This window comes from Neovison vison, chromosome 6, assembly GCF_020171115.1.
Source record: "Neovison vison isolate M4711 chromosome 6, ASM_NN_V1, whole genome shotgun sequence".
NCBI classification, from domain to species: domain Eukaryota; kingdom Metazoa; phylum Chordata; class Mammalia; order Carnivora; family Mustelidae; genus Neogale; species Neogale vison.
In genome coordinates this window covers 205,914,209-205,930,106 of record NC_058096.1, presented here as the reverse complement: position 1 = coordinate 205,930,106, position 15,898 = coordinate 205,914,209, and the positions used below count along the sequence as shown (strand labels likewise).

Sequence of the window (15,898 nt, the reverse complement as noted above, 5' to 3'; positions counted from 1 at the left end):
CTCTCTCTAACAAATAAATAAAATCTTTAAAAAAAAAACAAAAACAAAAAAAAAACAAAAAACAAAACACATGTAGATCTACCTCGTTCTTCTGGCTACATAGGACAATATACTACAATTGTACCAGTGCCATTATTTGCCATTTCTCTTACTGAGCGACTTGTTTCTAGTGTTACTACTATAATGAGTGCAGCAGTGAATATCCCCATATACATATATACCTGTGAACACAAATGCAAGGTCAAAGGTATGCACACTTAAGCATTTGACAAGTATTACCAAAACCACTTCCAAGAAGTTACACTAATTTTTTTTTGCATTGTTTAAAAAAAGATTTATTCATTTGAGAGAAAGAGTGAGTAATGGAGAGAGCAAAAGCAGCAGAGGGAGAGGGAGAAGCAGCCTCTCCCCTGAGCAGGGAGCCAAACGCAGGGCTCAATTCCAGGACCCTAGGATCATGATCTACGCCCAAGGCAGATGCTTAACTGACTGAGCCACCTATGCGCCCCCAGAGTTACACTAATTTATCCTCTCCATATCCTTGCTGTCCTGGATAAAATCTTTATAAATGTTTTCCTATCTATTAAATGAAATATATTTCACTTTCAAAATTTAGACCTCCATAATTACCAGTAGTATGAAACATCTTCTGATATGCATATGATCACATGTATTTCTTCTTTCACAAACTACTATATCCTTTGTTCATTTTTTTACTAGGTTATTTTTTCTACTTTCTTGGGAGTTCTTCGTGTATCAGCAGCACTATGCAGAAGCACAGACTCCAGTCAGAGCAGCTTGGGTGCAAACAGTATCTGCTAATACAGGACTTACCTCCCCTATGCCTCATGCGCTATTTTTAATTTTAAAAAATTATCCTTTTAAACTAAGTATAGATAGACCAATAAAAGAGACCAAGAAACCAACATGTGTGTATAGTAACTCCAGGTTTTTTTCTTTTAAGTGGGCATGGAGCTGGGTGTTTAAGCTGAGCTTGAGCTCACAACCCCAAGATCAAGATCTGACCTGAGGGGCGCCTGGGTGGCTCAGTGGGTTAAGCCGCTGCCTTCGGCTCAGGTCATGATCTCAGGGTCCTGGGATCAAGTCCCATATCGGGCTCTCCGCTCAGCAGGGAGCCTGCTTCCCTCTCTCTCTCTCTGCCTGCCTCTCTGCCTACTTGTGATCTCTCTCTGTCAAATAAATAAATAAAATCTTAAAAAAAAATCTGACCTGAAATCAAGAGTTGGACACTTAACCAACTCAGCCACCCAGGCACCCCTGCATAATAATTTTATAACTGCAAGGCATATATTTGACTCTGATGTCACTCAGAAAAAAATTTTTTTTTCAAAGTCTTATATAAAGTTGTATTTTCAGTCGTATTTTTATTAATACTGTCTAGCTTATGATTTTGGTAACTTTAGATTAACAGTATCAATTTTTGTAAGTAACAATATCAATTTAATCTTTATTTAAATTAAATCTACAAAGTCAACTTTTAGAAATATTTTAGAAAATTTTAGAAAAATTAAATCCCTCTGGCTTAAGCCAGTTATTAATGAAAATAGATTTGCCGTAAGAGTTTTTTGCTTTGGGTGCCTCTGTGGCTCAGTCAGTTAAGTGACTGCCTTCGGCTCAGGTCATGATCCTGGAGTCCTGGGATCGAGTCCCACAATGGGCTCCCTGCTTCACAGGGAGTCTGCTTCTCCTGCTGACCTCCCTCCTCTCTTGCTCTCTCTCTCTCAAATAATAAATAAAAACTTAAAAAAAAAAAAAAGTTTAATTTTTTTTTTTAAGATTTTATTTATTTATTTGACAGACAGAGATCACAAGTAGACAGAGATGCAGGCAGAGAGAGAGAGGAGGGTAAGCAGGCTTCCTGCTGAGCAGAAGGCCGGATGCGGGGGCTCAATTCCAGGACCCTGAGATCATGATCTGAACCGAAGGCAGAGGCTTAACCCACTGAGCCACCCAGGCACCCCTTTGTTTTTATTTTTAAGTGAGAGAGAGAGCGCTCAAGTGGTGGAAGCGTCAGAGGGACAGAAAGAGATCTTAAGCAAGCTCCATGCTCAGTGCTTGTATCTCATGGATTTATCATTATATTTACGTTCCTTCTTTTATTTACAGAGGTTTTAAGGAAAGATGATGATGTTAATAGGTGACCTCAATTTGCCATCTTAAACATTTTAGACTCAAATCTCAAGCCATTTTTTTCCCTTTTATTTTTTTAAAGTGAGCTCTATACCCAGCATGGGTCTGAACTCAAGACCCCAAGATCAAGAGTCACACTGCATGCTCTACAGACTAGTCAGAGGCCATATCCCAAACCATTTTAACTTTTTGAAAAATGAAGTCCACAGTTTAAGTAACAGAATTTCTTGAACCAAAAAATCAGTCTACCTTTCCTATACAAATTACAAAGAATGGAAAAAACAGAGGTAGGTGCCTGGGTGGCTTAGTCGTTAAGGGTCTGCTTTCAGCTCAGGTCATGATCCCAGGGTCCTGGGATCAAACCCTGTATCCGACTCCTTGCTCAGCAGGAAGCCAGCGGCTCCCTCTCCTTCTGCCTGCAGCTCCCCCTGCTTGTGCACACTCTCTCTGTTGAATAATAAATAAAATCTTAAAAAAAAATAATAAAAAAAAAACCACCCAAAAATGAAAAAACAACACTGCATTCCTCCACGTGCCAGATGTTTTCTTGTTTATTATCTCATTCAGTATCACTAAATATATTATCCCTATTTAACAGATGAAAAATCTAGGGCCAAAAAGATTTAAATCATGTCAACAAATAGGAGGTCAAGCCAGACTTAAACCCAGGAATGCAACTCCAGAGCCCAGATCCTTCCAATATATCTGCCTGCATTCCTAAGGAGCAAAGAGGCCAGTCTTTCTATCTTATCAAACATACCTCTCTACAGTCCTTGCCCCTCCATCAAGTTCTACCCTTTCCAATTCTCTTGATGTAAAAAACATTGAGACAAAATGAAATAGAATCACAATAGACAGGGGCAAGAAAGCAGTATTTGTAAAAAGAGCATACTGTTAGTCTCAGATGAGGAAGCCCTAAAGAGGCACTTTGACCTTCTCAGCAAATGTATGAAGCTTATTCTCTTTCTGTAAGCTTATTACAATTAGCATTATTTCCTGAGGATTACAAATAGTAAATGCAGACCTAGAAATCTACAAGGGACCTAAGTCAGGGAACAATAAAAATAAATGAAGATCACTAAAATATATTATATCCTTTTAAAATAACTTCCAAATGTCATGCTTTAAATAATGAGGTAAGATGAACCCCTCCTCTGCTCTTGATCTGTTCAGGGTGACACAGATAAAAGAGAGCCTTCCATTACACACAGATATATCACAACCAAACCCAGTCCCAGAAGACCACTCATTCCCATACTGTTCAATTCTCCAAAGCAAATGGCAAGTATCTGCAATCTTTTTAGTTTATGGTAGTTGCAAACACTTTTAGTCTATACTAACTATGAAAGCCTTTGTGTTAAATAAAATGTGTTTTAAAAAACCAGAGTACTCCCCTTAGAAAAATAACCCTGGACATTTGTGATGTGATGTTCCTACTAACCAAAACCCGGATGGCAAATAAAATCTATTAAACAGGATGCACCTCAACATCTCCCTTTTACCTGAACCTGCTGTGGTTGTTGAACCTGAATCTGCTGTTCTTGTTGGGTTTGTGGTTGAACACTGGTGGTGACTGGACAGGCAAGTTCAAGCAAAGACCCAGCCACTTCGGTGCTGTCTGTATAAATGCAGTTCCCACCCTGTTGGTACACCATGGTAGTGGTAGCTGTCTGCTGGAACTCCTGAAGGGCTTCCGGCCCTTTAGAGGCTAGTGAGTCCAGAAATTCCTTCATCCTGTGTTGCGGGACAGACCGCGCCTTCACTCGGATGTACTCTTCAAAGGAAATGGTGTTTTCCAGGGAATTATTCATATTGCAGAGTCCTTAGGGTTCCTAGAAATAAAATAAATGGTCAGAAGTCAAAATTATGCTATTGTTTTCATATTCTGAAATGCAGAGCAATCATGCTTGCATCAGAGTGGAATATTCAGGGTAGCTGTGTACATCTAGAATCCAAAATAGAGTTATTATACCACCTTATTCTTTTTTTAGTTAACAGTATCTAGAAATTGTTCCCATAAACATTTCTTAAATCAAACTATCCCAGTGAAAACAAAAAACAAAGGCATGCGTCACAGTACTGGATGAAACAGGCTGAAAACACACTCTCCACCCAGTTCTAGGCCAATGCCATCTTCTCTGCAGAGCCAAGCACTGGACAACAAAAGTCACATGCAAAATTACTCTGTGACCATCACAGAGAGGACAACCAAGGAAGTTAGGAGCAGGGATTCCTACTGACATGTTCAATTTCTGCGACCAACGATGTCCTAGAGTGAAGAATACACATGCCATCTAGCTGTAGCAAGACCCTAGAGAAAGGGAGTATATACTTATATTTCATCTGCCACCAGAAACACCAAAAATCTGTTTGCCGTATATTGCTCACATTTCTTTTACAGCACAGTTTACTGGTCAAAAGCACAGATTTTGGAGCCAGCCTGCCAGGGTCCAAATCCCGGCTTGATCTCTCCTTAGCTCTGAAACCCTGGACAAGTTAGTTAATCTTAGTTTGTATATAAAATGGGGACAAACAGTATCTATCATACAGAATTGACATAAAGATTAAACACACTTCACAAGTAAAGTCCTTGGAAGAAAATCCAACATAGATAGCACCATATAAGTACTAGCTGGTATTAAAATTAGCTGGGGGAGGGAGCTGAATAGCACTTTAAATTACTAGGTCATTACCAAGATTCAGATATCAATTTGTCACATTCCTCATTGGGGTATTTACCCTAAGAATGAATCTGCAGGGGTAGATAGTAATTCTCAACTACCTGGGGGACAACCACGCAATCTATCTATGGACTGCTGAGGGCCCTACCACTACTACTTTCATACTGTTCCCTCCTCTCTGGATCAGAACCACCTCCAGAACAAAAGCAGCAGCAGGACAGGAGGGTCTCACAGACGATGTCAACCTTTTTGCCAAAAAGGGCTCCCTGTCAATTGCAAATGAAAAAGTGATTTGTCTCCCTGGGTCATCAAGGAAAGGCTAGAAGGGCATCAAGGCTAGAAATGCCAGTCTCTTTCACTGCCCAGGTGTTCTGCCTTATGTTACAGATAAAAGGCATATGGGTAATCATCTCATCTCTTTCACTTGACTCTAAACTCCTGGCAGACAAGACTGTGTCCCAATACGCTCTGAATGGCTGACGCACAGTAGGTACATATATGCATATATGTACATGTATGTTGGATTTGCAACTGAATGTATAAAGAAGGATTATGGCTCTTTGTCCCTGTATCATCTCTAACTTACAACCATAAATGTTACCCTTTTTCTTGGTAAATAGTTAGTATGTATCTTGGGAAAAGAACCTATGTATCTGGGACAAGTGTGAGACCAAAGAAAACATATAATTCTTACTGCTACTAAGTTATTAACACTGGCAACATTTCTGTGGGACAAGGTAAATATACTACATGAGCTATATTTGGGTGCTTTCAAAGAGAAGAGACCCAACAGTAATTCTTTTAATGATGCATATAATATATTCTAAATATATCTTTCCATAAATAAAAAACACACACACACAAGAACAACACATATACCTTGTCCTGCCTAAAGTCAAATCCGAGGCCACTACTCTCCCAAGAGCCTCTATTTCTCTGGAAAACTCCAAGCACAATAAAGTGCAGAGAACAGCAAGTGCAGGTCAGGTGAGGGCAAGGTTAAAGCCTTTGCCGACAGCCTCTAATCTGAAATTTAACTCGTTTGTCCGTTTCTCACTTCTCTTCGGACCATCTGCCTTGCTCAGTTCTCTCTTCTCTCTGCTACAGCTGCATTCAGATATCTTCTTCTCTCAGAGTTGAAAATTAGGAGGTCTTTCGAAGTCTATGAGACTTCAAAATTCAGCTCTCAGTGATGTCATGGCACAAATGAGAAGACCACCACAAAGGACAAGCAACTCATCCTTTTCTTACCTATTCAGGGAAGGACATTCCAGTGTAGGTGACCCCAAAACACTCACCACACTGGTAAGAATGTGTCAAACCTCCCCTCTGATAAGAGCATCATGACTGGAATTTCCTTCTGAAGAAGGCAGCTCTCATAATATAGACCCAACAACATTACAAAATTCTCAGCATGTGACTCTAAATACCTAATCACACTTACCCTTCTAGCTCAAAAAGGGACAAAGGAGAGATATATGAACAGAAATTAACTGTTTCTATGCTATGCTATTACATATTTCAGTAGTCCACCTCCATCATAAAAGAACGGCAGAGGTCAACTGAAACTTACATTTCCCCAAATTTATTTTCTTTAACAATTAGCTGCATTCCCATAAAATAGTGAGAGACTACTTGAATTCTGAAGACTGTCTGTACTGGAGTCATAGCTATTATGTCAAAGCAATTTTTTTTTTAAGATTTTATTTATTTATTTGACAGAGATCACAAGTAGGCTAAGAGGCAGGCAGACAGGGGAGAAGCAGGTTTCCCGCTGAGCAGAGAGCCCGATTCGGGGCTTGATCCCAGGACCCTGGGATCATGACCTGAGCCGAAGGCAGAGGCTTTAACCCACTGAGCCACCCAGGTGCCCCAACACATTTATTTTTTAAGAAAAAATATTTGAATAGTACAGAAAAATAATTTAAAAATAACCCCACATATAGCTGTTATACATTCTCAACAGCACTTAATATTAATGTCTGATTTTTCATTAACAGAGCACAGTAGGTGCCACATTCAGGGTTTAACTTACTTTTCTTTGATGACTAATAAAGCTGAATACCTTTTTTTTTTTTGAAGATTTTATTTATTTATTTGACAGAGAGAGACACCGTGAGAGAAGGAACACAAGCAGGGGGAAGTGGGAAGTGGGAGAGGGAGAAGCAGGCTTCCTGCTGAGCAAGGAGCTCAAAGCAGGACTGGATACCAGGATTCCAGGATCATGACCTGAGCTGAAGGTAGCCCCTTAAGGACTGAGCCACCCTGGCACCCAAAGTTGAGTACCTTTTTTGAAATCCTGTTCTTTAAAACGTCATTCTAAGTCTTTTACCAATTTATAAAGTTTTCTGCATTTTGCTACTTGATTTGTAAAAGTTCTTTGTGTATCTTACAAAAGGACACTATATCAAATATATGTGCATTCATCTGTCTTTTAATGTGTTATTTAATGCAAAGCATTAAATAAATATAAATATATATTTATATTTATTTAAGGGGTACAATTTGTAAGTTGATAAAACTATGCATTAAGAAATAATCACCACAGGGCGCCTGGGTGGCTCAGTGGGTTAAGCCGCTGCCTTCAGCTCAGGTCATGATCTCAGGGTCCTGGGATCGAGTCCCACATCGGGCTCTCTGCTCAGCAGGGAGCCTGCTTCCTCATCTCTCTCTCTCTCTACCTGCCTCTCTGCCTACTTGTGATCTCTCTCTGTCAAATAAATAAATAAAATCTTTAAAAAAAAAAAAAAAAAAAAGAAATAATCACCACAGTCAAGCTAACAAACTTGTTAACTGCCTTAAAAAAAAAAAAAACACAAAATAATATATAAGTATGCTTTCTTGATCTACCAATTTTAAACACTGATCTGTCCTTCAGGAAAGGTAAGTTTAGGGCATTTAAATCATCTTCCTCTCACTAACCCCTGCCAATCACATTTTTATTTTTGCCATGATCAATTTCATAGCTTTAAATCTGTTGTAGGCTTATTAATTTCAGAGTATCTCCAGACTTCACATTATATAAGATAGGGAAATTAAAGTCTGGTGTCCTCTATTTTTGACAAGCATTTAGTGAAGGGAGTATAATTCTAATAAATAAATAGCTTACTTTATAGTACAGCATTTCATACCGAATTAAACTTAGGACATTATTTTTTTTTTTAAATCAAGGTTCCAATCAAGGTTCCATTTTGCTCCAAGCAAATCCTGTATTTCTAGAATACCATGTTAAGATAAATCATTACAAGAAACCCTAGTCCGACTATAAATTTATTCCAAAGAGCAAAAATAAGATGGATATTCAGTTCTCAGAAAGAATGGAATAAGGAGTACCTGGGTGGTTCAGTCAGTTAAGTGTTCAACTCTTTTTTTTTTTAAAGATTTCACCCATTTATTTGACAGAGATCACAAGTAGGCAGAGAGACAGGCAAGAGAGAGGGGCAAGGAGGCTCCCCGCCAGGTGCAGAGAGCCTGATGATGGGCTCGATCCCAGGACCCTGAGCTGAAGATACAGACACTTAACCCACTGAGCCACCCAGGCGCCCCAACTGTCCAACTCTTGATCTCAGCTCAGGTCATGATCTCTGGGTCTTGAGCTCAGCCTGGTGTTGGACCCCACACTGGGCGTGGAGCCCACTCAATACATTAATTAAATTAAAAAGAAAGGAATAAAAGCTTAGAAATGCATCTGCTATAAAGTCTCAAAGTTCATTCAAGATTTCATTAAAACAAAACAAAACAGGGGCACCTGGATGGCTCAGTCATTAAGTGTCTTCCTTCAGCTCAGGTCATGATCCCAATGTCCTGGGATTGAGCCCCGCATGGGACTCCCGGCTCAATGGGGAGCCTGCTTCTCCCTCTCCAGCTCCCCCGTGCCTGTGTTCCCTCTCTAGGTATCTATATCTAGGTATCTCTGTCATAAATAAATAAAACCTTTAAAAAACAAAACACCAACAGCCTGAAGTAGGAAAAGTGCTATAAAACTTAGAAAATGTTGATAAAGGCTCCTCAACAGATATTCTATTCTTCTGTATCCTTGTGAAAATACATGAAACATTCTATGATAAAAAACACCTTTTGTATTTTAAACAGTTTAGACTACAAAATATAAAAACACTTTGCTGTGCTCCAAGTTTAGAGCTGACTATAGTCAGTGGAGCTTCAAGCAGAAGCCAGGGCGTCCGGATTCCCATTGTTTTTTTCTTTCACTAGGCCCCTAGGAGGTTCTTCACTGATTCTGTCTGTACAAGTCCACAAAATCCTCTGAGAACCAATGAATCTCTCTGCCAGCTTGTGATCTCTCTCTCTCTCTCTCTCTGTCAAATAAATAAATAAATAAAATCTTAAAAAAAAAAAAAAAAAGATTTTATTTTTAAGAAATCCCTACACCTAATGTGGGGCTCAAACTCACAACCCATGGATCAAGAACTACCTGCTTTACTGACTGAGCCAGCCAGGCACCCCTTGGAGAACTTAAAAATTTAATGAAAAAGGCCAATTTGAAAGAACATTCCAATCTGTCCATTTATACAGACTAAAACACACATGGTTTCATTTCTTGTCTTTTTAACCTGCTCACTTGGCAGTATCTACCAGACTGACACATCCCAATAACGAAAGCACACTAAGTCAGCATCGACCTGACACAAAAGTGCTGCTCAGAAGGGGGTGGGCGAAGGGAAGGCTTCAGAAATGTATTCAAATATTTTAGACTAGTCAGTGAGTAAAAAAAACACTGAGAAAAATTAAGCAAATTCTCAATAGTGGTGACCACGGTTTCTTCCTTTGTTTTTGTGATCAGAAAAAGCCCTCCCTACTATAAAATCAGGTCATTATTCACCTAGAGTTTTTTTAACTTAACAGTATAATTTTTTATTTTTTTTATTAATTTTTTTTTATTGATTTATTTGACAGAGAGAGATCACAAGCAGGCAGAGAGGCAGGCAAAGAGAGAGAGGAGGAAGCAGGCTCCCTGCTGAGCAGAGAGCCCGATGCGGGACTCGACCCCAGGATCCTGGGATCATGACCTGAGCCGAAGGCAGCGGCTTAACCCACTGAGCCACCCAGGCGCCCAACAGTATAATTTTTTAATACAATGCTTTGATCCATTTAAAATTTATTTTGTATAATGTGAAGTAAAAGTCTAATTTTATTTTTTCCAAAGAGCAAACAACTTGTCCCTGTATCGTTTACTGAATTACTGAAATTCCTTTGTTCACTGACTTGAAATGCCACTGTTATCATATACCAAATTCATATAAAGAAAGTCCACTCCTAAGCATTTACCGAGTGTTCTACAGATCTACTAACACAGTAGCCAAAAAAAAAGAAAGATGTTAATATCTGGAAGATTCCTTGTCCTCTCAATAGTTTATTTAAATTTAACAAAGAAATAAATTATGTGTGAAAAGGGAACTGATACAGTTGTATTTATATATCCCAATATTGTTTATATACCTAAGGAAAAAAATGCAAAAAACCTGCTAACAGTAGTTCTGCCTTGGTGGTAGATTCAGAGGACTTAAATTTCTTCCTGTTTAATACTCTCCTATATTTTCCACAATTTGTATTAAATCAAAAAGATAATTAAAAATTAATCTTTTCACACACCACAGTAACACACAAGCAATTCTGGCTGATCATAGCATGATTTTTCCCTCAAAACCTAAAACTCTTATTAAAGACAAAATCATCAAGCACCAGAGTTTGCATAATAATGAAGACTGTTAACTTCTTCAAGATGCTGCTCACAAGGCTGCACAAGGGTGAACCCTGGTAATGGAGAAATGGAGAAACTCTCCACACCCCCCCCCAAAGAAGCAAGATTCTTAATTAGCTCCAGGTCAAAGACTTGGTGAGCAACAGTAAATTAACTGATTAATTAAAATACTTCAAGAAAACATGAAGCTGGAGGGATAGTTGAATACTCCCAATTTCTGGGAGTCAAAAAGCAAAGAGTAAGGAAAACACTTTGGGGCTCATTGGGGTAGGGCAGTCTGTAAACAAGCATTTGCTTCTGAATACTCTTAAGCATAGCTGCTTTGCAAAACAATAAACAAAAAACCCCACACCAACAGACCTGGAAAATTTTCACTTATATACACACCTATCAATCACTAGTATTTTCCCAGTATCTTCTACTGGAGCTTAGCACAGTGTCTGACAGATTTAGGCCCTCAATGTATGAAGTTATCATTACTTTTATTATTTTATAACTAGAACACAAGAAGGTATGATGGACAAAGGTTATTCTAAAGGAATAATCTATTACATTTTCACAGGTCTCTTTGCCAATTTCTTTCTTTTTTCTATTTAGGTACTAAAGGAAGACTTAAATACTCACCAGAATCATCCTATCTTGGGTCTCCTCAAATTTCTGATACCTCTTCCCAGTTTCCCATGCAGTTCCACAAAGCAGGTCTTGAATATAAAATGGTCTAAGAGAAGAAACTCTGAGCTGCCTCAGAGCCCTGCCTCTTCCTGTTTACCCAGTCATGTTATTGGGCCCCTCTCACAGTTCACATCTACTGTTTGTAAATGGCTCCTTACAGCTCTGTTTAAGTCCGATTTGAAGAACACATTCACATTAAAAAAGAAATCAACTTCTATTTTAAGGAGCTGCAGTCACATCTGTCCTAATTAACATAAAGAATCATTTCAAAGAAGCAAATTGGGAGATACACTTCTATTCTTAAGGATACTAAACCTATACATGGTTTGGGATAAGTATTATCCCACTGGGTCATTTATCTGCCCCACACCTTTACCAGAGGAATGCCAGATTTAGGAGCATTTTTGCCATGTTTCTATTTTTGGACAACACACTTTCAACCAGGAACTTAAATTCACATTCCCACCAAAGACTGATGGACTATAAACTGGCACAACCATTTGTATCAACTAGTAAAGCCGAATTCTAGCCCCAGGTGTGTATCACACACATATACAGAAAGGTAATTATACAAGAATGTTCAAAGTAGTATTGTTAGTAACAGCCCCAAACTGGAAGGAATCTAGATGTCAAGCAATAACAAAAGGGATGAGTAAATTATGGTACAGTCATATAGTTGAATACTATAAAGAAACTGGAATGAAGGAACTACAGTCACACACAATGGGGATGAATTTAGCAATGCTTAAAGAAGACATAAAATACAGTATGATTCCATGTACATAAAACTCAAAAGCAAACAAAACTATGTTGTTGAGGGATATGAAGGTGATAAAAGTAAAAAGAAAAAGAACATGATTGTCACAGAAGTCAGAATGATAATTATCTCTAGCAGTTGAGAAGCTATGACTAGGAATGGACCCATGAAGGGTGCAGGGGTGCTGGCACTGTTCTACTTCTTCAAGAGGTTGTAAACCAGTGGTTCATTTTATAATTTTTCATTAAATTTTATACAGGTCACTTGAATTTACAGGTATTTCAAAAAAAAAAAAAAAGCTTTCTGACAGCCAACCAGCTCTACCTAAAATTTTGCTCTAGCCTCAAGTGTGACACCAAAGGCTCATTCTTTCCCCCTTTTCAGCAAAGCAAGAGGTTAATCTATCACTTGTTCATGCAGCCACAATCAGAAATCACAATCCTGGAGAGGACTTAAAACATCTGCAACAAAATGCAGGGCAACTAAGTACAATGTAACAGAAAAGAATAGGTGCTCATATAACACCTCATTCTGAGATGGAGAAATAAAGACCATTACAGACAAAGAATGGCCATTTCAAAAGTAGACAAGCAAGAAGCATGACACATAGAGTTCAAACCACAACTGATTAAAAGACAGCATGCAAGCTTTAAGGTAAAGATTCCTGATTCTGAAGCTGTCATAATGCAAGACTGTCACACCTAGAGCCCCTGACTTTGGTTACCTTTTGGGAGCAATTAAAATTTTAAGAAATCTGAACCCCTATGTGATCTATTTGAAATGGCAACAACATAAGCTGGAAAGGGGATGTGTACAGCAAAGGTTTATGAAAAGGTACACAAACTATTCATCACAAAGGGCTGAAAGTAGGAGATCCTCTAACAGATAAATCTAAGTTAATGAGCTTACAAAAATATTATCTACAAACACCAATTTAAATGGCAGATCTCAAACTTAATAGTTAAAAACAAAGATATCCTGGAACAGGCAGGCCTAAAAGGTATATCAAAATTTTAAGTCTATCTCAAACTTTACTACTTTTCTTTGCACCATTTAAGGTCCTTAGAAAAGCTGTGCGCCCTCATGCTAAAACCTGAAAGTTGCATTGACTTACATTTCAAGGGAAGAAAAGTGTTCAAGCAGCAAACTGTGGCTGGATTCAAAGATGCAGTTCTCCCACATCTTCAATTTCCCAGCACTTAGTAGTTTCTGTCAGACAGCACCCAGAGTAATTGGCAGGATTTGTAATGTTTCAGTACTACTAGGAAAAAGACTGCACACATATTTTCAGCGTTATGAATGATTTTAACTCACCAGTCACCATGTTGCATGTATTTCTGCTGCTTGTCCTGAGTTCTTAAGACTTGTAACATTCTGAAGAAGATAGAACAAAGAAGTCCTTTCCATCCTCAGCCTCATTTTAAATTTCAACTTTGTTCTTAAAATACAGTATGTTAAAAGAATTACCCCCATCATTATTGTTTGGTAGCTAATTTTACTTCCTCTTAGCTTCTTTTTCTTTCAACTTAATTAAGCAAGACTGTAAAACAGATGTCTTGTCTTAGAAAAAAGAAGTGTGTTATTTCTCTAGGACAAACCTAGAACTCCCCTAGTACCATAACAACAACAAAAAAGCCGAAAAGGATTGAAATTCTACATCAAAAGTGACTTCTGCAGTGATATATGAACAGATTTTAGAAATTTCTCTTGGGGAATTTTGTAATTATAAAAGAAGGCAGAGCACAGGTTTCTCAGGTTGTTTAATTTTGTTCTGGTCAACTTTTTGGCTGAGAGCGGGCCTTCCTTAGTCTAACAGAATACAAACAAGCCCCTCCCACCCACACAGAAGAAAAGGATGCATTTAAGGATCTCAAGTGGAATTTTAAAGCTCGGGTAATTTCACGACCACAGAAGAGGATCCCCTTCCGGAGCGCACAGAGGTGACGCGTAGGAATTGCGCTTATGGAAGAATTACTTTGCAATGACAAGAAAGCAGGTACCGCTGAAGAGCCTTCCAGGATTAACCTTCCCTCTCCAGCACAAAGCACAAGAACAAGGTAAGGAAACTCGAGGGGGCTCGCTGCCCTCACAGACCTACATAGCTCAGTTTCGGAAACAGGGCAGCACCCTCCCGGCACATTAGCTTCAAGTCACTGCATTCTTCGAGAAGAACGAGCAATCTCGCCCGCCTCGCGGAAGAGCGGATCCTCAAGTCAGACGGTAAAGCTGGTCGGTTTCTCCCTAGGCCTAGGCCACGGCGGTCCGGGGACGTCACCAGAGCAGGAAGGGCCCAACCCACAACCTTCCTCACACTGCGAGCCTCCCGCCAGCTCGCCGCCGCTCCACGCAGCAGAGGTGTCCTGCGCGTCCTCGCGGCGGCAGCGTCGCCACCCAACAGCAGGGCGCGCGCCCCGAAAGCGGGGGTCGCGGGCGGGCGCGCGCCACCGACACCCGCTCTTGCCCAAGAGCCGCAGCACCAGGAGCAGATACCCAAACCGGGAACGCGCACGTCGGCGGCCACGCGCGCCAGGAGGGCCGCACAGCGCGCGCGCGCCCGCGTATAAACAGGCCCGGCCGCGCGCGAGCACCAGTGCGCGTTCGCGCGCCGCACCCACCCGAGTCCCCGACCTGCCTCTTCCCACTCCACAAGGGGCGGGGGCGCGCGAGCCCAGGGACATTCTCCTCTCCGGAGCCGCCCCGAGGTCTCCTGGGCCCAGCGGCAGCGGCCCGCCCGCCCGCCCCCGCCCGCCGTTGTGTGGGGTGGGCCCGCTGTCTCAGGCCCACAGGTTCGCCACATCTCTGCCCCGCTGCAGCCCTCACCCGGCGACGTCGTCGTCGCCGCCACCGCCGCCGCCGCCGCTCTACCCGCCGGCCCCGCCGCACCGCTCGGGGCCCCGGTTCCGCCGTCGCCGCTCCAAGACCGACAGGATTTTCCCCTCACAGCTCCCTGGGCGCCATCTTACATTCAACCCTCACAGCCAATGGGTGCCGAATGCCCCTCTCGCGATAACCGAAGCGTCGAATCCCGCGAGAGTTGAGACTGCCTCCTGGCCAGACTTAAAGGGAACGCTTGTGCCGAGGCGAGAGGCCGGGTCTCCGGATGCAGAAACAGCGAGTAGAGCCAGGAGTGTAGGGCGGAGCGGCCCGCCCTCGGACGCCCCTCCATGCTGGGCGGGGCCTGGGCCGCATACCGGCCTGGAGTAGGAGCCTGGGCAGTTTGGGTGTCAAGCTTGCTCTCTGGACCCACCTTCTGCAGCATGTCTGGGCCTCCTTCAATCGCGCAGCCCCACATGGGGCGGGGCCCCGTCTCTTGCTTAAGGTAGCCCCCGCAGCCCCTTGTCCTAGGCTCTGCGCACCCGTACCATCGTCCCACCTGGGAAGCCCAGAGTCACTTTCGTGCAGGAGTCCTTAACAGTTAGGAACCCCCTCCTCAATCCGCTGCCTTCCTAATCCAGACTTCAGCAACCCAGTCCACCTTAAAGCGGGCCTCTGGTAGCCTGGTGTTTGTATACAGGGAAAATGTGGAGGGTGTTAAAGCTGCAGGCACACTAGACCTCACTAGTAGCCCACACTGCCCCCGAGGGCAACCAGTGATTATAGACTTTTTTTAAAAAGGGCCTCAGGGCCTTTGCACTTGTTCCTCCTGCCTGGCAAACAACTCCTTGGTCCCTAGGGGTTCCCTAAGGAGTCACCTCCTGAGAGTACTTTGAGGCACAGGATTGGTCAGGAACTTCATCCTTGTACAGACCCCAGGGAGACCTCTCTTGCACAATAACTGGTCACCCTCTGTCTGCCCAACTTAGTCTGTCTGTCAACTTAGAAGGCCACCTCACAAGTCTTCCTCTTCTCATTTTACCTGCCACATAGATGGCACTCAATAATTATTTGCTAAATGATTAGACTGAGAACCAGGTGTTT

General features: G+C 41.5%; 1 protein-coding gene across 4 annotated transcripts in view; it reads right to left on the bottom strand.

Moving 5' to 3' along the window:
* Positions 1-15,244, bottom strand: part of QRICH1 (glutamine rich 1) — a 54,195-nt gene extending 38,951 nt beyond the window's left edge. The window contains exons 1-3 of one of the 4 annotated variants that reach the window (XM_044253599.1): positions 14,075-14,280; positions 13,295-13,354; positions 3,654-3,983 (exon numbers count right to left, since the gene is read on the bottom strand). In XM_044253599.1, coding sequence (XP_044109534.1) covers positions 3,654-3,962 — 309 coding nt within the window. In that variant the 5' untranslated portion in view covers positions 3,963-3,983; positions 13,295-13,354; positions 14,075-14,280. Of the gene's footprint in view, positions 1-3,653; positions 3,984-13,294; positions 13,355-14,074; positions 14,281-14,800; positions 14,948-15,227 lie in introns of those variants that run through there. The other 3 variants (XM_044253600.1, XM_044253601.1, XM_044253597.1) reach the window with 3 other exon arrangements.
* Positions 15,245-15,898: the final 654 nt, after the last annotated feature.